General features: G+C 38.3%; 1 protein-coding gene across 1 annotated transcript; it reads left to right on the top strand.

The window, feature by feature from the left end:
• Positions 1-1,362: 1,362 nt before the first annotated feature.
• On the top strand, positions 1,363-21,230 carry LOC126482308 (uncharacterized). The gene is made up of 4 exons (XM_050106345.1): positions 1,363-1,384; positions 8,243-8,336; positions 18,879-19,022; positions 19,130-21,230. Exons 2-4 carry the CDS (start codon positions 8,276-8,278, stop codon positions 19,387-19,389), a joined length of 465 nt encoding a protein of 154 aa, XP_049962302.1. The 5' UTR covers positions 1,363-1,384; positions 8,243-8,275; the 3' UTR covers positions 19,390-21,230.
• The last annotated feature ends 5,181 nt before the right edge of the window (positions 21,231-26,411 follow it).

Raw genomic sequence — 26,411 nt, 5'->3', positions numbered from 1 at the left:
TTATTAGTCTCATGTTCAAGAAACACTGTTTGGCAATAGTCGTGTACGAAGTTGTTCGATAAGCAACATGTTGATATGCAAAGGGTGGAGTGTTTGAATGTCACTCTGTAGACAATAGAACTAGACTTTCCAGAATGAGATTTTCACTCTGCAGCAGAGTGTGCGCTGATATGAAACTTTCTGGTAGATTAAAACTGTGTGGCGGACCGAGACTCGAACTCGGGACCTTTACAGAAGCTCTCCTGCGAGCCCTGCAGAACTAGCACTCCTAAAAGAAAGGATATTGCGTAGACATGGAAGGCTTCTGTAAAGTTTGGAAGGTAGGAGACGAGGTTCTGGCAGAAGTAAAGCTGTGAGGATGGGGCGTGAGTCATGCTGCCGGCACGGTAGCTCAGCGTGTTCGGTCAGAGAGCCGGTTGGCCTCTGTAATAAAAAACTGAGTGGAAGGATCAACCACCGAACTTGAGCAGGATGTCTTGCGACGTCCGCAACGACCAAATACAACGATCAATAACGAAAAAAAAAAAAAAAAAAAGTTGGTGGAGCACTTGCCCGCGAAAGGCAAAGGTCCCGAGTTCGAGTCTCGATCCGCCACACAGTTTTAATCTGCCACAAAGTTTCAATAGAACTAGACTTTTTCAGGTCGATTCATAAGTACTCTAGATTTTGTTCATTACCGCAGTGACTGCTAGGATATTGTTTAACCTATGTCATCCAGTGTTGAGTTGTTTATACTTGTTCCAAATTTCAACATAGATTTTACAATTTGTAAGATGAAGAAAAATAGGGAGGCTTCTGAAAAGAAACGAAAGAGAGTGGAGTGTTCTTGATTTTAAAGTTCAATGAAATAACCGAACACGTTGGACGGTTCGAAACATTTGCACTGTCGGTGGTGAGAATATCACAAACAAGGGCCTGGCTAAACATCTGTTCTGCCATTTGACATTGACATAAGAAATTCGCTACATGATGAACACTTCTGAAAACTTCGGTTTGTGGTTTATCAGTTTATTCAACCTGAGAAATATGAAGGTCTAGATGCGACGAATCGAGATGTCCATCTATGCTTCGTGGGTGGGATTAAAAAATGCAGTTTGTAAGTGACACACGCCTTAACACCTTGAAAACTTAAGACAAAGCTTGGTTTGTGCCGATACTTTGTGCTAGAAAGGCTACGCCCGAATATAGATTAGGCCGCGATTTCCTCGAAGTGGGAGCCACCTATCGCTCGAAACTGGATTCATTTCGTATGGGAACAATGTACGGAAGTCTCACGACCTGCCCTATGGCTGGTGCTGCCTTCTGTTGTCGATTTCTAGAAATATTTCTAAAGAACCCTTGTAAAGAACTTGCGATGTTTAAGAGCTGCTGTCCTGAAACTAGCGTGAGTCAATATGATCGCATTGGTGTAGTTTCATGCGCGTACTCGTTAAGTCTCGCGTTTTGCTGTAATTCTGCTACAAATATGCCACGTTTGTTGAGTGAACAAGAAATTTTGGAACCTGAAGAGGAATAAGTTATACACTAACTTATCTCGCACTTATTTCTTGGAAGGATAGTTATACTTTCTGTCATTATTATTTTAAAAAAAATAGTGTATCAAAGGAGTATAGTAAATATGAAAAATAAATAATGAAGCTTGTCCCTTTTTCAATATGTATTACCCGTAAAGATACATCAGTTACATATGTTCCAGAAATGCTGTAAATAATGACATAAATGACCACTTTCCTAGGTTCACAATATTCTTCTAAGTGGCCGTTCACAAAAGTCTTAAGTGAAAACAAAAGAAGCCCAAAGAGTGCCTTGACTGTGGACACTACAAACAAGCAAACAACATTAAAAAATGGAACACTGTTCAAGTTTTAACACATGCAGCCTTTAACATTGTGTGTAAATCCAACATACACGTAAGAATACCTATCCAACACATTTAGTGACTGCAGAAGTAAGTCAACCGAATTTCACACTGGTACACATGTCCAGCATATGACCACAGCTGGTTTAAGGCCTAGGTGACACAAGGCGCCACTTAGGATGTCAAGGTGAGAGGGGAACCAGAGGTGCCATAGTTGTGAGATTGTTTTGCGAGACATATAACAATTAGTAGCGGTTACGTGGGGCGCCAAGCCGAGGAAGGTGCCCAATTGCAAGATTTGTATACTGGTACAGTGCATGTCACAACTGGTAACGAAATCTGTCACAGGTGAAAGTGTAGGAGGAAAAACTGGGATGCAGAGTAGGAGGGTGGGAGGAGGAGGAGGGGTGCCAAATGGTAAGCCACTTGTGTGCAAAAATGTTCTCGAACCGACCCCGTCTATCACTGTTTCTAAGAAGGAAAGATGAAACAACCTAACTGAACAAAAAACTCGTATCTTGATTAGAACTCTTACCTACCAACAACCTCTAGTCTTGATGCAAACAAGAATGTTAAAGTGACCAATGAGTGTCCAGCTAATCCCTCGCCGCATAATATCAGTAAAGTTGTGTAGCTACTACTTTTGTATAGCTAGAGGATTTCGCAAGACTATTAGGACATAGTGCAATAGGTGTTGACAGTTCGATTTTAGACCCAACAACTGCAGTGATTTGGCTGTAAAGTCAACTGTCAATAGTTTGCCTGACCTTGATAGTTAAATGACAACAATAAAATTCACTTGCCAGTTAGGTACCAATCATAGAAGAAAACTATTCTGTAGCAGACTCACGAAAAATAACTCAGTCACAGTGTTTAAGCATAATGTATGGGTAGAATGATGAGAAATTTATAAATCAGTGTTAATGGAAGATTTAACTCTTTCTTAAATATAATCCTACAACAGTTTGAGTCTCGTTTTCCCCCTAAAAAAATAGGGCAAAAGTGAACAGAAGCAAGGATAAGGGATGGATAACTTCTTGGATTAAAGTATCTGAGCTAGGAAGAGAGAGCTGTATGTAATTGTCAGAACAAGTACGGTATTGCAGTAGTCAAGAGTTGAAACACTGTTACCACCAGTCATTAAAAAAAGAGTAATTCATGTACTACAGACAAAAAATAACATTGCAAAAATAATGCAAGAACTACTTGGAACAATATTAAACAAACAAACAAAACCTGTAGTCCAAGTGAAACTGATCCTCCACAAAATAGCTCTGGCTGAGATGATGACGCTTTCAAATAATTACCCACCAAATTCAATGATTATTTGCTCACAGTGGCTGCGAACACTGCACCTGGTAATAATCAATCAAACACAAATATGATAATTTATGATCTGGTTGGTCTGCAGTGTAGAAGATATCTCTTAGAGACATTATGTAATAAAATGCAGATTGCTGCTATAGTAGTGTAATGATATATTTATCGTGATGGATCCATTTTGGCTAGATTACCTTCTTCAGACTATGTCCACGTATCATGAGCGCTTGCTGTCATTCTGCATTGTTCATTTATTAGCCATTCAGCACATTTACCATGCAATTGGCTTCATCAAAATACATTTTACATATTCATAAAACTATCATTGTTACTAATTTTACGTTATACATTATGCATATATATACATGCATATTTTTATTAGTTAGTATGTTTTACATTTTACACACATCATCATTTTACATATACATAAATACATATGAATACATAAACTTCTTACTAATCAGAAGATTTCAGTAATAATCATTATACAGTTTACATTCAAGAATTAATTATACAGCTTTACACATTTGGTTAATGATAGCTACACTATTTCATTGTTTATTTCATTCAAGAATTAATTGTACACTTTTAAACATTTAGTTACTTATAATTACATTATTTCGTTGTTTATACATTCCTTTTAAATAACTTCCAAGATATTCTTCAGTTGAGTAGTATGCTTTATTTTTAAACCATGTGTCTAATACCTCCTTAAATTTAAAGGAGGTGAGGGTTTTGACTGATTGTGGCAGTTGGTTATATAACTTTAGACTTAGGTGTTTGTGACTGTTGTGTGTCAGTGACAGCCTAGAATACTGTTGTATTACAACTTGTAGTTTTAGGACTCTTATGCTGTTGTCACTGACAATCTGTGAAAGCTGATGATAAAATGCCAAATTATAAAAGTTACAAGAAAGGGCCATTAACAACAGGAGCAAATCAGAAAACAGCTTACAGCATGACAATGCCAAACCTATGCCATGTTGTAATAAAATACAAATTGACACTGACCACTGGTGATTAGACCATGGACCTTTAGCTTGAAACTTATTCTTTCCCTGAGATCCTAGTTGCAAATAAACTTGTACTTAAGCACTTCATGACTAATGAAACTCAAAACTATTAACTTTGTAGCACCCAAAACAGTCTATATCGACATTAATGCATATTTTTGCCTATTTCAGCTTTAAAAACCTAATAGGTATATATTTCTTTAAGGTAACATTAAATTCTTGTGCTATTTTCAAAAGATTAGAAATGTTTGCAAGAACTGAAGGGGATATTTGAAAAAAAAAAAAAAAATCTGTAGGTCATAGAAACCTGGCCATAGCTTATTTCCACAAAGAAAGATATTTGTAGGTTTTGAATTGACATCAGATGCACATAATACATAGACAAGGTGAGAGTTAAAGCTGCCTAGCAGTTGTAATAAAAGAACAACTCCTCTCTCCCTGACTGTATGGTTTTCTGTTGATGAAATTACTGACAGTATTGGCAGGCACATTGTAAATCTGATTGTTGGTAAGCTCGACCCAGATGGACCATCCAAGGCTTCTTTGATTTGTTCGAAACAACTCCCAAAGACTAATTAGCAAAACAATTGCACACTTTGTCAACAATAGGTTGAAGGCAATATATCCAAATGGAATGGATGAAAACGAGATGCTTTTGACCTTCACAGCTGTCACTGCACATATCATTGCAGCATTTCAGTTGCTTCAAGTGTTCTACCCTTTGGTGCTGCATGTAAATTCCATAGCATATGGTGTCAAATGTAGAGCAAAGCAAATAAGACTAGAATTCGCTCACAAATAATTACTCTCCATGGTACAGAAAGTTTTTGTTAAGGCACCATCAAGTATAGAGGCACCCAAAGAACAACTTCCAGATGTCCCATTGGCCTCTGAACCTGTTGTTATATGCTGGGGTGCTTGGTTAGCAGTAGGATACTACAGTAAACGTCTCCCAGCAGTCCTGAAAGCAACTGAAAATCTACTGGAGGATACCACCTCTGTAACTTTGACAAAGCAATTACTCAAAGAGCCCTCAGTCCAATGGGACTTGGCTTATATTAACCTGCAGCAAAGAAGATATCTTTTAGAGATTTTATGTAATAATGCTGGTATAATAGTGTAAAGAATTATTTTCCAAATTGTCTCAGTGAAGCCTATCTATGAGAACATTTCTTTACTGGAGAAAGTTAAAAAGAAAATTAATGAATTACCAGGTGAAGTGATAGTAAAAGTACAGATAAAAATGCAATAGGTTTTGCTGAAGAACACTGATGTGAATTACATCCACAAAGCGGCATACTTACTTAATACAAAATCCAGCTCCCATGATTACAGCATTCCTATCCAACATGTTCCAAAAGTGAAGTATGCCCCTTTCACATCCATTGATGTAGAATGTTCTTTTTCAGCATATAAATTGATGTTGACTGACAAACATCATAGTTTTTCTTTTGAAAACCTAGAAAATGTTTCGTTTATTTACTGTGTTCAGTACTGTATGGTCTGAAAGGCTGCTTAGCCGGCATTTATTAAATTACATATTACACATATTTCAACATATTGCTATATGTGTTTTATGCTGTATTTTTATCTTGAATAAATTAAAAGGTCTGGGTTCAGTTTGAATATTACAATAGTATAATGTTTGCTGCATTTTACAGCTGTGCATATTTTCATTTTACTTGTTTTAAATGAATAACAATATGCTCATACATCAGCACTGTATATTTTACATTATGTTTAATTTTCTGTATAATATATTTTAGAGCCTCTTTTGGGTTTTATGTAACCTAAATGAGGCACTGAAAGAGCCTATTTTAAGTGCCTGAAATGCATTTTTCATGACCTAAAAATCTGCAGTCTATTTATGATACATGTTCATGGTCTGTAGATGGCAGTGCAACTGAAATGGATCCACCACAATAAATACATCATCAAACTACTATAGCAGCAATCTGTATTTTATTACAGATGTGGTAGATTTATTGTGCAGACACTGCATTCACCACTAATCAACATTAATATAAAAAATTACAACTACTAAAGGGATTATACAATTCATTAGGTCACTAGAAAGTGGCAATTCTGCTGGCTGTGATAGTGTTTTTAGCAGACTGTTATAATCTTGTACTGGCTTGATAGGATTACCCTTAAATTATCTTTGTAATCCATCAATGAGTTGGTGTTTATTTCCTGATAGGCTTAAATATGTTGAATAACACCCATCCACAAAACTGGAGATAAAAAAACCACTGCTAATTACAGACTCATATCACTCCTTCCAGTCTTTCCAAAAGTATTTGAGCAAGTGGTCTATGATACATAATGTTTATTTATTAAACATCCACTTCATCAAATCTTTGATTTAGGATAGGGCTTATTTTGTACATTAATACACTGTTTTAAATACAGTGTACATTAGAGTAAAATTAATTCAATACCATAAATAATTTTAAGAATATAGTACAGTACAATAAAAAAAGTCCACTATAATACCACTGCATTAAAATATATAATGTATAGTACTGTGAATAACAAAAGCAATTTTCAATGCCTAAAAGAAAGAGGGAAACAATTTACCTCACAAATGTGTTTTTAGAACCATTTTGAATTTTCGTGTTGATCGTATTGGACTAATGTGGAGGGAAGTTTATTGTAAAGTTTTCTCCGTCTGCAGTGGTCCATTTTGTCTGAGAGTTGTGTTGGTATACTCACTGTGAAGATTCAGTTTTTGCTTCGTGTCATATATGTGGACTAATTGATCTGTAGATACTAAGTTGTTTTTTTTCTGAAATTTTCTTTATGTAGTTAACTACCTCAAGAATATACAGACATGGCAATGGTAGTATCTGGAGTGCTTTAAATAGGGGTTTGCAAGAGTTTCTGAGTGCTGCATTTTCAGTTGTTCTTATCATCCTCCTTTGTGCTATGAAATAGCTTTTGCTTATTGGTGAGTTAGCCCAAAAAATTACCTCATATTGCAGCAGTGATTCTGCTTGGTCATAATACACATTTTTAATGTTTCTTTTCTTTTGTACACATACCAAGTATATTTATGGCTTAGGATAGCATCTTAGCTTCTTTCCGATATGTGTGCTGCATTTCATATTTTCCTGAATCCGTATTACTAGAAATTTTGTTGAGTTTACATTTTATAGTTGTTTATTAAGAGATGTACAGTGGGAATTAATGGATAATTGTTTTGTTTGGTATGAAGGTGCATTGCGACAGTTTTATCAGTGTCAACAACAAGATTGTTATTAGTGAATGACTCTGCAATGTGTGAGATGCAATTTTGTGTTTCATGCTGTTCAAGGTGTCCTTTTTAAGTAAGTACGATTTTGCAATAAAAATAAAACAAGTAGACTTTTCTTAGCAATTTTATTATTACATGAAAGCATGGACTTTAATCTACTTTGCTATTTAATTCCCACCATTATTAAGGCACTTACCGTATCATACAACCAGCTTTGAATATCATCCTCATAGAAATATGCCATCTGAGTGTAACTTTCAGTGCCATAATATAGACGTTCTGTAACAATTGTGTGAAGCACACCACTTGACACTTGAGGAAACTCATTACATAACATAGAAATCATAAAGTGTCTGTTATCTCTCACTTTTTCATCAACTTTCTGCACCAAATTGTCAGCAATGAATGGAGGCAACCACTTTGTTTCTCATCATGGACATTCGTACAGCCATCTTTGAAATCTCTCTCTCATTTCTGTATCATCTCATCACTCACAAGTGTGAAGAAGTGTGCTTTATACAATTGTTACAGAATGTTTAAAGTATCAAAAGATATGCTCATGTAACAAATTTCTATGAGGATGGTATTCAAAAGCCGATTGTACGATTCAATAAGAACCTTAATATTGGTGGGAATTATGTAGAACAGTAGAGACTTACATATAAACCTACTTGTTTTATTTTTATTTCAGAATGGTAGGCCTACGTATTTGAAAAAAATATGCCTTTTAGTTCTGTAGCACTGTTGCCTTTTATTAATAAATTTGCGTCATCCTCAAATTTTATATATTTCCAGGAGTTACTGGATGACTCTAGGTCTTTGATAAATATGAAGAAAGACACTTGGACCAAAATGGCATACTGTACATATCTTCTTTTCTCTTATAATGGTAAGTATACATTATGTTTTCTTCCTGATGTGTGATTTCTAATCCCATTCTGTGCTTTCCAGATATGATGTCACCTATGCATGTGCCAACTTGCTAATTCCTACATATTCCAATTTTTGATGCAGTAAGTTATGATCTATCACATCAAAGGCTGTTGTGAGGTCCAGAAATATTGTTGATGCATGTTCCTTCCAGTGTGTTGCAGTCAAGGCATCATCAACAGAAACAAGAATGGCAATTCTTGACAACTTGTGTTATCTCAATCCATGTTGGGTACTTGATGCAAAATTCTTTTCCTCTACAAATGCAATGAATTTCCTGTAAAGTATTTTCACCAATATTTTAAAAGAACCAGACAACAGAGGCATTCTCATAATTGAAATAAATGGCCGTAGCTCCATTATAAGTTGCACTGAGAAATGTCTATTTTCTATTTCTTGATTGTGACTACTTTTGGACACCTGTGTCCATTTTAAAACAGTCCTACAAAGAAGATTATAGTTGGAATGACAGTTTTATACAAAGGAGGCACATGTGTGTAATACAATTATAGTACACTAATATATGTGTGAGGTATACAAATTTGTCATGGTTCTATTTTACAAGTTGCCGTACTGATTACAGACTGTGCTGTTTACAGGGGATAGCCCATGTACAGAAACTGCCTCTGCATTAATCAAAGTGATATATTGCTGACTTAACGACAGCAAAATATACCATGTAGGACATATATTAGAGCGCTGGTGTGCAGAAACACCAGTGGTTACCAGATAGAACTGTAGAGGCCACTAACTGTGACGTGCGTTGAAGGTAAAATGTTTACTGACTTAACAATACATTCTTTTCTTTTTATTGACTTAATATAACTTTAACAACCCTGCTAATTTTTTGTTTCTAAGACCACTGGAAATGATATCATGTAATAATGTAAATCATAGCAGTTTGTGTAATTTGACCTACTAGAGACCAAGGAGTGGTTTAGAAAAAGAATTTTTGGCATTGTAGGATTTTTAAATCTATATTAAGTTAATAAGAAAAGAATGTATTATTTAGTCAGTAAATATTTTATCTTTGACACACACCGCTGCCAGTGGCCTCTTTTACCTGGTAACCACCAGTGTCTCTGCACACCAATTTTCTAATGTCCATCCAGTGTGGTGTATTTTGTTGTTGTTAAGTCAGCCATATATCACTTTGGTTATTGCAGGACAGTTTCTGTGCAAGGGCTATTGCCTATATTTGTCACACTTACAGCACAATATGTAGCTAGTAAGGCAAGTTGTAAAATAGAACCACCACAAATTTGTATACCTTACACATATATTAGTGTACTATAACTGTTCCTCATTTGTATAAAATTTTCATGTCAAGTGTAATATTTTTTTTAGGATGGCTTGAAAATGGACACAGGTGTCCAAAACTAGTCACCATCAAGAAATAAAAAATAGATGCTTCTCAGTGCAACTTATGACGGAGCTACAACCATTTATTTTCATTTGTCTAGTCTCCATTCTTGAACAGTGACCTTACCTTTGCCATTTTTAGTTTCCCCTGAAAAAAAAGAAACACCAGCACACAATGGGGAATTGCAGAGATGATTTGTGAGCTTAGTCAGTACTGAAACTTCCTGGCAGATTAAAACTGTGTGCCCGACCGAGACTCGAACTCGGGACCTTTGCCTTTCGCGGGCAAGTGCTCTACCAACTGAGCTACCGAAGCACGACTCACGCCCGGTACTCACAGCTTTACTTCTGCCAGTACCTCGTCTCCTACCTTCCAAACTTTACAGAAGCTCTCCTGCGAACCTTGCAGAACTAGCACTCCTGAAAGAAAGGATACTGCGGAGACATGGCTTAGCCACAGCCTGGGGGATGTTTCCAGAATGAGATTTTCACTCTGCAGCGGAGTGTGCGCTGATATGAAACTTCCTGGCAGATTAAAACTGTGTGCCCGACCGAGACTCGAACTCGGGACCTTTGCCTTTCGCGGGCAAGTGCTCTACCAACTGAGCTACCGAAGCACGACTCACGCCCGGTACTCACAGCTTTACTTCTGCCAGTACCTCGTCTCCTACCTTCCAAACTTTACAGAAGCTCTCCTGCGAACCTTGCAGAACTAGCACTCCTGAAAGAAAGGATACTGCGGAGACATGGCTTAGCCACAGCCTGGGGGATGTTTCCAGAATGAGATTTTCACTCTGCAGCGGAGTGTGCGCTGATATGAAACTTCCTGGCAGATTAAAACTGTGTGCCCGACCGAGACTCGAACTCGGGACCTTTGCCAGTCGACTGATGCAGAAACAGGAAGCACGCCAAGCGCTCCATTCTCGAGCGTCTTATCACTACGTCACTTCCGCTGATAAACTTGATTTTAGCCCGCCGCGAGGGCACACAGTTTTAATCTGCCAGGAAGTTTCATATCAGCGCACACTCCGCTGCAGAGTGAAAATCTCATTCTGGAAACATCCCCCAGGCTGTGGCTAAGCCATGTCTCCGCAGTATCCTTTCTTTCAGGAGTGCTAGTTCTGCAAGGTTCGCAGGAGAGCTTCTGTAAAGTTTGGAAGGTAGGAGACGAGGTACTGGCAGAAGTAAAGCTGTGAGTACCGGGCGTGAGTCGTGCTTCGGTAGCTCAGTTGGTAGAGCACTTGCCCGCGAAAGGCAAAGGTCCCGAGTTCGAGTCTCGGTCGGGCACACAGTTTTAATCTGCCAGGAAGTTTCATATCAGCGCACACTCCGCTGCAGAGTGAAAATCTCATTCTGGAAACATCCCCCAGGCTGTGGCTAAGCCATGTCTCCGCAGTATCCTTTCTTTCAGGAGTGCTAGTTCTGCAAGGTTCGCAGGAGAGCTTCTGTAAAGTTTGGAAGGTAGGAGACGAGGTACTGGCAGAAGTAAAGCTGTGAGTACCGGGCGTGAGTCGTGCTTCGGTAGCTCAGTTGGTAGAGCACTTGCCCGCGAAAGGCAAAGGTCCCGAGTTCGAGTCTCGGTCGGGCACACAGTTTTAATCTGCCAGGAAGTTTCATATCAGCGCACACTCCGCTGCAGAGTGAAAATCTCATTCTGGAAACATCCCCCAGGCTGTGGCTAAGCCATGTCTCCGCAGTATCCTTTCTTTCAGGAGTGCTAGTTCTGCAAGGTTCGCAGGAGAGCTTCTGTAAAGTTTGGAAGGTAGGAGACGAGGTACTGGCAGAAGTAAAGCTGTGAGTACCGGGCGTGAGTCGTGCTTCGGTAGCTCAGTTGGTAGAGCACTTGCCCGCGAAAGGCAAAGGTCCCGAGTTCGAGTCTCGGTCGGGCACACAGTTTTAATCTGCCAGGAAGTTTCATATCAGCGCACACTCCGCTGCAGAGTGAAAATCTCATTCTGGTTAGTCAGTACTGTTTCCAGAATGATATTTTCACTCTGCAGCGGAGTGTGCGCTGATATGAAACTTCCTGGCAGATTAAAACTGTGTGCCCGACCAAGACACGAACTCGGGACCTTTGCCTTTCGCGGGCAAAGTCTCGGTCGGGCACACAGTTTTAATCTGCCAGGAAGTTTCTTAGTCAGTACTGTTGCATTTTTTTTTAATATGTGATCAGGCACATTATCTACACCAGAAGAAAATTTTGTCACTGTTTCTGTGAAATAGACATTAAAAACATCAGTTATTTTGCATGGATGAACAAGCAGCAATTTTCATTGAGGGATATCTGGGGAGGGGGCAGGTACAACCCTCAGAGAGGCAGCTTAAATGCCTTTTGCCAACAGCAAGTTAATAAAATTAAAATGTCTTGACCACAAACTGGATGCTGAAACAATCATACCGAATCTTGAGAATAAAATGCCTACCTAGGTAAAGCAAATGGTAGTTGCAGCACCTAGAGATAAGGTTGAGGCAGTCATTAATTTCCTGGAAAGAATTCAGAGAGTTTATGCCATCAATGAGTCAAGGAACTGTGGTACATTCAATAGACCTGATGGGAGAGAGCAATATGTAGTAAATGGAATGGGAGTGAATAACAGAAATGATGGGCATAGGATGTCAGACAGGTGAGATAACAATTATGGCAGGGGATGGACACAAAATGTGGACATGAATTTTGGATTGCCTGACAGAAATGAGACACAACTTAAGAAAGCAGGCCATGGGAACAGGGATTAGCTCCTGCTGGGGCTCGAGCAGGAGCAAGACTGGAGGGAGAACCACAAGAAAATGGAAACTGGGAGGACCATATGGGGAGCAGGATACTGGTTGAAAAGGAAACAGAGATAAAAAGTAGAGTTCTTTTAATTGAAAAAGGGGAGGAGGGATCTGGGTAATTAGAAAATAGGAAAAACTAGATAGCTGAAAGTGTATTTTAGATGAAGGTTGGGAATTTGGGAATTCTGATCTTGACAGAGACAGGTGGATGAAATGGAACAAGTTGCTGAAAGCAGCATGCATGGAGGGGTTGGGGGGGGGGGGAGGGGAGGGCCAAGAGAGGTTTCAATATGACATTAGTTACTTAAAGTAAAATGGAAGGTGCAAAGACATTAGTTGGCTGAATTTGGGGTCCAATGAGAACAGAATGGAAGAGTATTTGGACAAGAATATAAGAAGGAAGAGAAGAAGATGTTGGGGAAGGGGGGGGGGGGGGAGGAGGAGAGAGTAGGAGGTGTAACACCCCACCCGTCACTTATCTGGTTTTGGTGTGTGTTCACCCCAGGTAATTGACGAACAGATCAACAGAGAGTGCAAAACTGCCGCAATGTCGGACAATGCAAAGAAAGTAAGAAGGCCCTGTGACTCCTGATTGAACTGCGGTGGTAGCGTTGATATTAATTGATTCAGAATTGATCCCTTTTTAATTAAAAAGGGGTGTACATTGATGTTATATTCAGCTATTGAACACCAGATGCAAATGTTGGACATAAAATTAATTAAGAAAGTGACGTGGGATTTCAACTACTTGATTGAAAACAGATGCAGTCAATTAGCATAGATTTATTTTAAATCACGACCTTCAGTCATAACATTACATGATTCTCCTAACAGGCAGTGGTAATAAATTACGTTTGCGTGGAGTAAAGTGCGATAAATCAAAAGTAATTCCTATCGACTGACCCAGGCGTAATCCGAAGTGCGAAAAGAATTTTACAATGCACAGCCCATGAAACCCTCATGGGAACTTTGCCGACATGATCCAACAAATTAATCAGTGGCCGGAGCGGGCGCAATATCACCGAATTCAGTGTGGCGGGGCGACGTCGTTATGCGGACGTCGGCTGACCTCGTGGTGCTGCAAGGCTGCACTCGTCTATTCACTTCTAGCTATCTTGCTCAGTACATAGCTGAATGAAAACTTTCTATCTCCAAGCTCAATCGTTCTGTTGCTAAGTCCTAAACTGCAGAGATGCTCACTCTCTCTCAGGCAAGTTGAGTAAAGGACACTACGTCCACACTCTAGGCAAGCTGGGAACGGAAGACGACTACCGAGACTTCTCCCATTCTGCTCTTCACCTCGGTTTCCCCTCCAGCAAAATCACTTACGCTAATTGCAGCGCAAGTCACGTTAATTATGCGTCGCTTCCCAGCGCCAACCAATGCCTGCTCTGGAAAGTGAACAAATTCCCACAAAATCTCCCTTCCTCTCAACTTCTGCTATTTAGCTCCTCCCAGGCCACCCACCAAGGTTAGCATCTGCACAAAACACCAATTTTTCTGGAATTCTGACTCCCAGGAGAGTACTTCAAATTCCTTGGTCTTATGTTCCCATCGGAGGCTGGCGTATTTCATTCTGTCGCTCTTCACCTGATTTACTTCAGACTCTGCGGACTGTGAATTCAGTATGAAGTTGCTATAGTCATGAACATGCATATTTTGGCCTCTGTTGACTGCTCCACTGTAGCTTTGCGTGGCTTTCTCGCATGTTTCACTGAAAACGGGACGACAGACATTTATCAACAGGCATACAAGTTCTCCGTCTGCTTCCCGGTACACCAGCATAGGGTCAACCACTCACTCACTGTCACTCATCTTAAGGCAGCTGGAGGCCGCGCCCCGTTACCGCTTTCTCAGAGCTTGAGCCACCCTAAGCTGCCTATTGTCGCTTCCTTTCACTGCTCCCCAGCCGGGCACGGTCACTCGAATACTCCCCTGGGATAAACTAGCCTCCAGTAAATCGACGCATTTCCACAAAGTTTTCATGTCGTGTGAATTACTTTAAAACCATCACCCGACATTAATTATTCCAATACGTCCATACTATACCCTCTATAAGATGCATTGTGCCTTGTCAGTCATTTTTGTTCAGCGCTCCTGTTCGCTCAACGTGAGTTAGGTGATTTTTAATGACTTCATGTAAGGGGCATAGTTCTTGTCATCTTACAGAGGAAATGGAAAGTGACAGTGCGATTTTATGCATGAATTTGTTTTTAATGAGGAAAATGGGTTAGTAAGTCTGAATACGCTGATAATGAGTCAGTCCTGGATAAACTAACCGTGGCAGCACAACTAAAAACATGTTGCAATCTGTATCTGTTGGGCAGATAATAGAGTGTGTTATGATTCATAAAAGTGGACACGAAGACAAATCGGAAGTACTAGACTGTGGTGTGAGATAGCAGATTAGTGCAAAATTATTAGACAGAGAACAGTTCTTGGATGAAGTAAAAGAAAACCACCCAGTCATTTGATTTGGAATAGAGGGTGAACTATGAAGACTTTACTAGTAGAGATGGGTCGAACTCGTTCATTCCCGTGAACTACTTCATTCATTTCACTCTTTGCCGTGAAGCGTTCAAATGAAGTAGTTCATTCATGAAGTACAGAAGCCTGGCGAAGCTGCCCAGTTCGCCGCTCAGCCGTGGCTGCGCTCGCTTCACCTCGGTCGTACAATAAAGCTTCGTAATACTTCATAATTTTACCAACAGATGGCCGAACTATGCAGTAAAGTGCACGCAACGTTTTACGCTCTTACAGTGTTTGAGTTAACTTAAATAGAGCATGGTTGAGGGGGACAAAGGAAAGATAAACAGAGGAGCCTGTCACATATAAAGAAGATATTACATTTACTCTTGCTCAACATTTTCTCATGAAGCGCCCAAAAAAGTCTTTGTCTGCCAAATTAAACATTATTTGTTGTATTCATGGACTGAAAACTAGGGCTACCAACGAAATGCAGTCCAATTTTATGTTCCTTTTAAAACTTAATCCAAAATAGAATGAGTATTTTTACCACTGTCACAAAGTCTATATACCTACGTTAAGTAATTATTCAGAAGTTTTCCTGTAGATTTTATTTTTGTTGAGAATAATAGCCCTCCAGATTCAAAACATAAACTGTCACCTGTAGTCATTGGTATGATTTCAGGTAAAATCCCTTTTTCAGTGTTATTAACTAACCTCTTATTTTCATGTTGGCTGTGCATGCTCACACAGCCAGCCTCTTCGTTTGTATCTTTAATATTCATTTGTCTGCAAGCGCTGCCAACGGTAGGCTACCCATAAACGCGAAGTTTAACTGCACAAATAGTCACGGGTAATGATGTCAGCACTGCAGGAAGCAGCTGACGCTGCATTCTCCTCGCCCCTCACCTCCCCAACCCCTCGTAAACCTATAGTTCCCCACAAACACCGCGCGATTCGTCGATGGGCAGTGGAGGGAGGACTGAAGTGAAGGGAGGATGAGTGACGTAGCGCCGATGTAGTGGGTGAGGGAGTGGTGGGGGGGGGGGGGGGGGGGAGGGGGGAGAGTGAGTGAACTAGAAAAAAGTGTGGAGTGTGCTATCTGTGAAGAGTCTGAAGTACCAGTTCATTGAAATTGAGTGGTTAGTTCACACTTCACTGGATTGAAGCGTTCATTTGAACGACTCATTCACGAGCTCCCCATCACTATTTACTAGACACAGGGAATAGAATTAAGGCTACATCAGATGTTTAGTACAATCACAGCAAAAAGAAAAATGAGACTATATGATTGCTACCTCAGAGATCGGGACTAGAGTAATTCACTGCTGTTTGGTAGATGTTTTTGTGACAAATACAGTAGTGTATTGGTTTTAGTTTTCTACATTACCTTCTACTCTCCTGCTATTCTATGTATCTGTCTTCTGCTATCGTTCTACCATAGCATCAGAAAGAAAGAAAGAGCTATATGTAATAGAAGAGCATGAATATGTCAGTGTCTGGCTGGAAAGAAGCCAGTGAAACTGTTCAAGAATTAGAAGACACAGTGCATGTTGACGGATCTACATGGCATTGAATAGTTTAGATTAATTAGATGTGAAGGCAATATGTGGTGCATAATGTTGGAAGTAACAACTTAATCTTTCAATCTTAAGATTTTTATTTGCCACTTATCACTTCTTTCACCTCAGTGAATGTTTGTTGATGTGAAAAGTCCCAAATTGCATCATAGTTCAGAATCAACATTTAACTGTAGGCTGGGTAAGTAAACAAATCATTGCAGTTCAATGATATTGGAGATGCAATCACATCACAGAATATTAACTTCCCATTAGTGTCTTACTTATCTATGTTAATTTCAGTTCTTTTCTGTTAAAAAATAAGAATATGACATTCTGTAGTAATCCTCCTTCATCTTTCAACCTCACTGCTAGAAGGCTGTATTATTTTGGAATGTGAATTCTGTTGTAAAATAATAATCTTTTTAAATTTATTTACAGTTTTGTTTGGTAATGGAGCATATAATCCTATATTCCTGTTAATGAAATATTTTGTAAATATTTTTCAGCCTTTTAAATCAGTTATAAGTTGTCAGTTTTGTGACGCAGTATAAGCACACTATTCTTTCCGTGTTTCAACATTTGTCAGTTGAACCAAGTGTGTATGTTTTTTTATTTTTTATTTTTTTTAAATGAAATCCAATTGTGATTGCTTTTATAATGTGAACTATTTCCTTGCATTGAAAATTAACAATAACACAGTCTTACGTTACCAAACTTCCTACATTACAATGATGACTTCCGAGCCTGAACTTGGATTTATATGACGAAAGAAGTAATTCCTAATAAAATCAGTGACGCAACAAGAAAATTGTTTGAATTTCAATGCATCATATCTAAATTTTATGACTTTATGCATTCTTTTTCTTTTTGGCAATGTGATATATCTTTCCTTCACCATCATTTTACTTCCTTATTTCAAAAATCAACACAGAAAGGAAGAGGGTACATTACAGTGTCAGCCATCTTCCAGGATGATTTGACAAGTATTCCGTTTATGAAATTTTATTATCATTGTATTGTTATAAACTGCATGTATCTGTTTCACGTGCAATGAGAACAATAAACTGTTGATGAAAAACAGGTTGAAGCTGAAGAATAATAATCCAAAATGAAGGGAGTACTGTCAACAAAAGGAATTATAGGAAATATATGAACTAACACCTAAAATAAAATTTTTGGAAATTAAGTGTTAGCCATCTCCATTATGATGCAACATATAAAGTTATGGACAACATTATTTATTTTTATTTGCCTGTGAATATCATATTTCTTGCCTTTCGAGTCAATTGTTCACAGCCCATTTTCTATTCGTAATTTGGTTGTTAGAATTTTTTGTAATTATTTGTAATTTTCATGAAGATAAATTGTACAAGATGGTTGACTTTATATCATAAGCATGGAGCATGGCATAATGCTGCTACATTGTTCCAGTGGATTAACATTTTCTCGCTGAGGAGCTCATGTTCACCCCTATTGTTATTTGTATGTTTTATTAAGATAAAATCTGTAATTTACTCAGGTAATTTCAGCCTTATCTTATGCCAGAATGAAATCTGAAACATGTGATGAAGTAGAATCATATCATCGCTAGGCAATGAAAACCTCGTAACTCTATCTGACAATGAAATCCACGTAACTCCATTACCAAATGTAGACAATTATGCCACATAGCCTGTTGAAACCTTCCTTCTTCAAGTTGTATGGTGTCGCCATCTAGCGGCAATAATGAAAAAATCACATCTCCAGCGATATGTAGTTTGTGCTGTAAACCTCGCCTCTCCGGTAACTACCATTGTTAGTGTGCAGGGCGGACACATGCTCCAAGATTAAAGTGTTTTTTGATGTGATAGTAACCTTTTTGACTGACAGACCCAACACTGCTTTATTGCTACAGGTACGTATTAGTATTTCTAGGTATTTATGTACTGTATTTTAATGTTGTTGTTGTTGTGGTCTTCAGTCCAGAGACTGGTTTGATGCAGCTCTCCATGCTACTCTATCCTGTGCAAGCTTCTTCATCTCCCAGTAACTACTGCAACCTACATCCTTCTGAATCTGCTTAGTGTGTTCATCTCTTAGTCTCCCTCTACGATTTTTACCCTCCACGCTGCCCTCCAGTACTAAATTGGTGATCCCTTGATGCCCCAGAACATGTCCTACCAACCAATCCCTTCTTGTATTTTAATATACAGAATTAATAATGACCTCGTTAAATACAATGTTGATTTACGAGTTTTTCATCGTGTTTAAAGCAGACTGCACTTGGTACATAAGAGGTTTTAATTTTAGAACTTAACAGAATCCTATACATTCTACAGTGACTACTTTGTTTTCAGCTATGGGTAAAAAGAGTAAATTCACTCTTCACCTTGTGAAACAAGCCGACAATGGGTCATATCATTTAAAATCACCAGAAGAAGATTCTAGTCAGGTTCCTCCTTGTCCTGCACCAAAAGAAAGAGTAGACCTACAAAATAAAGGTAAACCATAGTTTATATTGTTGTAACTTCAAGTAAGATCCTTGTTTGAAAGTCGAGGTGATTAAATTATTTAAATATTATTGATGACATTATTGTTTGCACTACAGATAATACAGAAAAACAAGCCAATACAGAGGCGAATTCCACTTCTGAGTTTGAAAGTCTTTTCGAACACAGCAGCGAAGATGATATCTCCAGTGGCAGTAGTGATGTGTATGATCCAGATAAAAACAGAAATGACCATAGCAGCAACAACAGCACAGAAGACGATGACAACAAAGTCGATGTGGGAGTAAACAGTGCTAAGCAGTGCCGTAAAAGGAAAAGCAATCAATCTCTCAATGTTTGCAGAAAGAAAAACTTATGAGGGGACAGGATTATTTAGGAATGCAAAAAGATGAGTTTGGCAAAAAGAGACCAACAATGAGCAGAAGTAGGAGGGAAATGAAACCACGATGTACTTGTAAACTTCTTCCTTAAATCAGAACAGGAATTGCAAGGATATTACAGAAGAGCAGAGAGAGCTAATATTTAATCATTTCTGGCAGGATATGTCTTGGGGTGAAAGAAAAATTTTTGTTAGAAGCCTTGTCTACTACGTTCCAGTTAAAAGACGCAGAAATAATTCAGACTCTAATAAATCTCACCGTTCTAACACACTATATTACAGTTTTGTAATAGAAGGACAGAGAAAAACTGTCTGCAAGACTATGTTTCTGAATACTTTGTGCTTAGGTGAATGGAGTGTCAGAACATGCGCATCTAGTGCATCAGGAAGAGCGCTTGCAGAAGGGCCTCAAATGCAGGAGAGACCAACGAAAGTTTCAGGTGGACGACAATCAGCATCAGACTTTTACAGAGTTTCCGAAACTGGAATCGCATTACTGCCGTCGTTCTTCCACAAAACTCTACTTGGAACCTAACTGGCAGAGTAAATCAGAACTATATAGGGAATATGTAGAATTTTGCAAGAAAAGAGGACAAATCCCAGCTGCTTACAAACAGTTCTGCAAGGTATTTGATGAAAATAATCTTAACTTATTTACACCTAAAAAGGACCAGTGTGATCTTTGTTGTTCTCACCAGACAGGCAATCTCTCAGACAATGAATACTCTTGGCATATGGCCCGAAAAACTGAATCAAGGGAAGCGAAAAACAGTGATAAATTAGGACCAGCTATAGTGTTTACTATAGACCTTCAAGCACTTCTGCTTTCTCCCAGACTAAAAGTATCTGCACTGTACTATAAAAGCAAACTAAAGGTCCACAACTTTGCCGTCTATGATTTAAAAAGTAATGATGGTTATTGGTACCTTTGGCGCAAGAGTGAAGGTCGACTAACAGCTTCAGAATTTGCCAGTATACTCGTGCATTTATAGAAATGTACGCCCAAAATGATTCAGAAGCTATTTTCTATAGTGACGGATGCACGTACCAGAATCAAAACTCAGTCATGAGTAATGTACTGGCTCATCTCGCCAATCAGAAAGGCATTACAGTAGTGCAAAAATTTATGGAGAAAGGTCACACTCAAATGGAGTGTGATTCTATGCACTCCACCATAGAAAGGAAGTTAAAAAAGAGACACATTTATACTCCTGCTGGCTATGTAGAAGTTTATACTACCACAAGACAAAGTCCTAGACCTTATGTTGTCAATTATTTGGACCACATGTTTTTCAAGTCCTATGATAAACTCTCATTGTATTAGTCTATTCGGCCAGGATCCAAAATTGGGGATCCAACAGTGACTGATATCCGGTGTCTCAAGTATGATCCCTCCGGAAAAATCGAATATAATTTGAAATTCAGCGATACATGGGAACCACTTCCAAGAAGGGTGTCAAACACACCCAGCTCATTTACAGTGCCCCCTCTCTACAGTTCACAACTAAAGATCAGTGCAGAAAAGTTTATGCATTTGCAACAACTGAAGCTAGTCCTTCCTAAGGATGTGCATTCATTTTATGACACACTGCCTCACATTTGTAATGAGAGAGCATGTCCGTGCCTAAAAAAATGCAGCCGAAAATAAACTTGTTTACAGCCACCTATGACTGTGATTGTGATAGTAGCAGTGATAGTAACAATAATAAATGTTAATAAACTGCACAAATGGTTACAGTATTAAAAGTTTAATTAAAGCTAACAACATTGTTTCTGTGTTTTTTAAACACTGTAATTTATTAACATCTAGATTCCAGTATTTTGGCCAATATGAAATTATTCATTTCACTTTATATCTGTAACAATGTATCCTTTCAGATGTTTCATAATACACAAATAATGCAAAGTTTAAGTAAGTATTTTTTTAAACAAATTATTCATTCATTTCAATTCTTAACCGTGAACTCGTTACACACCTCTTATCTCCATCACTACCAAAAAAATAACTGTGAAAACCTCGTAACTCCAAAAACTGGCAGACAGTTTGAAGCGAATAACAAAGTCTTATGTACCAATGACCGGATCCATATTGTGTAGCAGAAACCACTACATTTGAGTAATCAGGTCCCCATGTGACTTCTATAATTAGTTTTTTGTTTCTCCTGTAAAATTTGACCAATTTGAGTTACGAGGTTTTCATTGCCTAGCGACAATATGTCAAAGCTAGTTAATACACTGATACAACTATCAAAAATATAGACTCTTCAGCATGCAAAATGGAGTTGCAGGCTGAGAGCAAAGAGATTATTCCAACAACTAGTCCAACTAAAGACCTGTTTACAGCATTAGAGGCAATGATGAAAGCGAAGTTTGAACACTTATCATTACACCTAAATGAAATGTTGACTAAGCATCATAAAATGTCATCTAAGCAAGATACAATGTCATCTACATTGAAAAACTTGTCAATAGATGTAACAAATTTATCATTACAACAATATTAAATGTTGGTTAAATTGACAAATCTGTCTTTGCAGTAGGATGCCAAAACAAATGAAATTTCAGAACTGAAAACTGCATACCAGGACATTTCCGATGCCATATGAAAATTATCTGATGAACAAATTTGTATCAAACAATCTGTTCATAAGCTAAGTGCAAAAGTAGATAATTTTACTGCTGAACAAGAGATTAAGATAAGAGAACAGTTTGACACCAGAGGGGGGGAAAGCTTTTCATAGGATTTTTCGAAGGGTATTTTGCATAAGGACACCCAAATTAATGAAAAATTTGATTCAGAATTACCACATGTTACATAGCACTCTAGAAGAATTAGTTGAACAGAATTAAATCAAATCAAAGTTGCTTTAAGTAAAGATTTTCCAAACTGGCATAATAGTGTCGTATCTCAGATTAGTAGTGTGCAACAGGATATGTCCACTGTTAAACAAAGTACACAACATGGCACCCTCTGTTCCTAGGGGAATTGGTGAATGTAATAGTCCTGCATCGTATGACAGAATGTGGAGAGATAAAATAGATCATGCTGGTCTGTCACCTAACCATAAGTCATATGGGATGGGGGCAGCCCCTTCCTTATCATCCATTTTCCTAGAGAAAAGTTTATTGAGGCATCAACAGTTCCAAGTGTTCACACCTGACAAGAAAAAATATTCATCCTGTTGTGTTCATAAAATCTTTTAACAGAGTGTTACCTAGGTCTTGGTCAGAACAACAAAAAATACATTTCACTAAATGATGCTTTTAAAGGATTAATCCTTTGAGCGAATGAAATGGTCATAAACTGTCAAACATATGAGCAGTTTGAGAAAGTGTTATTGTCGAAGTACTGGTCAAACTACATAGAGAAAAGGCTCTGCAAGGTAGTGTTGAACCAGAGCCATTCCACAGGAGACAAACCAGTCTTCAGTAATATTTCAAAAAGTAATTAAGTAAAACCAGATATTGGGATGAACCCAATTCACAAGAGAATACTAAAAGTGAAGTTGCCCCTGGATATAAGAGAAAAATTGGGCCACATTTCAGAGACAAACTTAGAACACTTCATATCAATACTAGATTCTGTCAATTTAATATATGAAGATTCTGAGGTGGATAATAGCAGTAATGATAATGGTGGCATGGGGCTGTCCACTCCACCACACACAGTTCTGCAATCACAGCAGATTGAAGAACTGTTGTGTCAACTTTGTGGCACAGTTAGCAGCACCTACGCCACACAGAGCTCAGCATGCTGTCTGGGGTCCGCTGAACTATAACAAAAGGAGAAGAGCTGGTAGCAGGTATCATCCAGGATACTGTAGTAACAGAGTAGTTCAATGACAATACAGCAACAATAATTATAAGTGGTACTCCCACATGGGGAACCACAGTCAATTAAGCACAAACATTATTCACCAGTACAGTGGAACAAAATCATGCTCTTGACATGGGATGGCAATCACAGAATCCAACAGAAAGCAAAGAGTTAGCATTCCTTCAACTGGTACATATTATTTTTCTGACTGGAAAAAAATATCTCAGGGTGTTCCACAAGGCTCCATATTCGGCCCAGTCTTATTTCTCTTTTATGTTAATGACTTACCATTAAATATCAGCTCTCCGTCAGTTCTGTTCACAGATGATACTTCTGTCTTAGTTGAAGATCAGGACTCAGAAAAAATTCCCAAATCGTTGATCAGTACCCTCAGTACCTTAGAAACTTGGTTTCAGCTAAATGGGTTGAATCTAAACATATCTAAGACTCACGTGATGCAATTCAGAACCAAACAGCCAAAATGTGAGCAGATTAAGATTGTACACAACGACCAAGGTATAGAAGAAGTTGACTCAGTGAAATTCTTAGATTTAAATGTAGATAAAAATTTGAGCTGGCAGGCACACATTGAATACCTGGCAAACAAACTGAGCAGCTTTGCATTTGCGTTGCAAATACTGTCAACTGCAACTGACATGGACACACAAAAATGAGCATGTACAAGCTACTTTGAATCCATTATTAGGCATGGTATTGTTTTTTCATGTAACTTGATAAACATAGTGCAGATACTAAAAATACAGAAAAGAATCATACGAAATATGTGCACTACAAATCACAAAGAACCATGTCGACCATTATTTAGAAAACTTAAAATATTAACTCTGCCATCCTTATACACATATGAGATTATTATATTTTTGTGCACCAGACATGAATTATTTGAGGGAAACCATTTTGTCCATTCTCATGATACCAGAAACAAAGAAAATTTTATGCTCCCCACCCACCGCCTCAGACTGTATGCCCAGGGACCTCAATACATGGGAAGGAAATTTTGTAATAAATTAAAAGGGAACAAGTTGATGCAGATGAATTTAGGTTCGCTTAAAAGAAAGCTATATGAGGTACTGACACTGAAGTGTTATTACTCAGTGGATGAATTTATGCGGGACAAACTGGAAATTTGAGCTGGGTACAGTGTGTTATCCTTATAGTGATGTTATTTATTATAGTGCTATTACTTATTAATGTAAAAATCATTGTAATTGTTTTATAAATTTTTGACATGTCTCCTGTACGCAAACCAAATAGATTGCATATGTAAACCATGAGATGAATAAAACACAATTCACAATTTAGTGAGGTGACAGAAGATCTCACCTGGCTACGACTAGTTCAACAGACAAAATCCAGCCACATTGCACCCTTGGGGGATGGTCATGGGCTGGAGTGGGCGTAGAGAATGATTCAATGAACCTGTTGAGATATAATGAAGACCCGGACATTATAGAAGAGTTAGATACTGAATGCTATAAACCCATGATCAATGTAAAGATATGGTTCAGGCCATTATTAATTTTATTACAGGAAAAGTTCTGACTGCAGTTGTTATTGAAACAGATGATACTGTGAATATGATGTCAGTGAATTTATTTAATAAGAAAGTGAGATTACAAGGGTACCTTCTTACCCAATATACAACTGCAAAATTATTGGAGCAGTTGGTGTCAGGTCATGATACATCAAAGTGCAGATGCAGGTTAAGGTAGTTATAGAAAATGGAACCATAGTTTTCCCATTTCTGATTGTAAGTAGATTGATTGTAAAATGATGCTACTTGCCATATAGCGGAGATACTGAGTTGGAGATAGGCACAACAAAAAGACTGTCACAAAGAAAGCACACTGCAGTGTGGTTACAGTTGCCTGAGACTGCAGTCGTGTATGTGAGTAGCGTTTGTGTGAGTGTGTGTGTGCATGTGTGCCTGTTGTCTATTTTTGATGAAGGCCTTACTGGCCGAAAGCTTTATTTGTGACAGACTTTTTGTTGTGCCTATCTGTGACTCAGCAACTTTCCTTTTCATAACATTGTTACTTTCCATCCTGGATTTTCCATTGTTTGATTGTAGAATGCTTTTCTGACATGGAATTTCTGAGTGAGAGGGATGCAAAAATAGACTTCTCTTTGGGCAAGTGCTATCTGAGTATCAATTGTGAAAATATCAAACAATGGAAAATCAAGGTTGGAATGAAATGATATTATGAAAAGGATAGTTGCTATTTGCCATATAGCGGAGATGTTGAGTTGTAGATAGGCACAACAAAGAGACTGTTAGAGAGAGAGCTTTCAGCCAATAATGCCTCTGTTGAAAATAGACAAAACACACACACACACACACACACACACACACACACACACGGAACTTATACACACATGACCACAGTTTCCGGCAGCTGAAGATTTGATAAAAACAAATGGCACACATGGTAAATACTGCCAAGACTTGAGTTAAGTTTATTAAAACAAAAGCTGCACAAATCAGTAGCCAACCTCCTCATTGTAGTTCAGTGAAGAATGACAATGATCACATAAATGACAGGGTGGCAGATTCTTCAACTATTAACTCCCAGCAGCAGGCCAAATGAGAAGATTTGCTGTTGAAGTACATATACATCTTCAATAAGAAGCCAAGTATCATGCACACTTGTCAATACCCCATGAAAGTAATTCCACACGAGGTTTACTGCCAAAACTCATGCTCCATCCCATGGACAGTTACAAAAGAAATCCAACATATGTTAGAGTGAAAAATTATGCAGCCATGACTGTCACCTTATTGCAGCCCTTTATTATCAGTAGGTAAACCCATTGGTAATATCTGCCTACCACAAGATGTGAGGGTTATTAATCAAATGACTGTTTCATTTCATGCTAGACCAGAAAATCTGGACAAACAGCTATAAAAAAATTCATAGTGCTAAGCTCTCTACAAGCACTGACCTGAGACTTTGTATTGGCAAGTGAGCCTCTCAGAAGAATATAGAAAATATACAGCATTCAAATTTGCAGGAAGAAGCGATCAGTTTTGTGTGTTACCATTTAGACTGAATGTAAGTTCAGGCATCTTTATGACTGCATTCAACACTATATTAGGACCTGACATACTGAACACAGTGACCTCATATGTAGATGAATTACTAATAGCTACCCCTTCTTAGAA

This window comes from Schistocerca serialis, chromosome 1 (genome assembly GCF_023864345.2).
Source record: "Schistocerca serialis cubense isolate TAMUIC-IGC-003099 chromosome 1, iqSchSeri2.2, whole genome shotgun sequence".
NCBI lineage: Eukaryota > Metazoa > Arthropoda > Insecta > Orthoptera > Acrididae > Schistocerca > Schistocerca serialis.
Note: the sequence above shows the minus strand (reverse complement) of the source record. Positions and strands in the feature narration are given on the sequence as shown.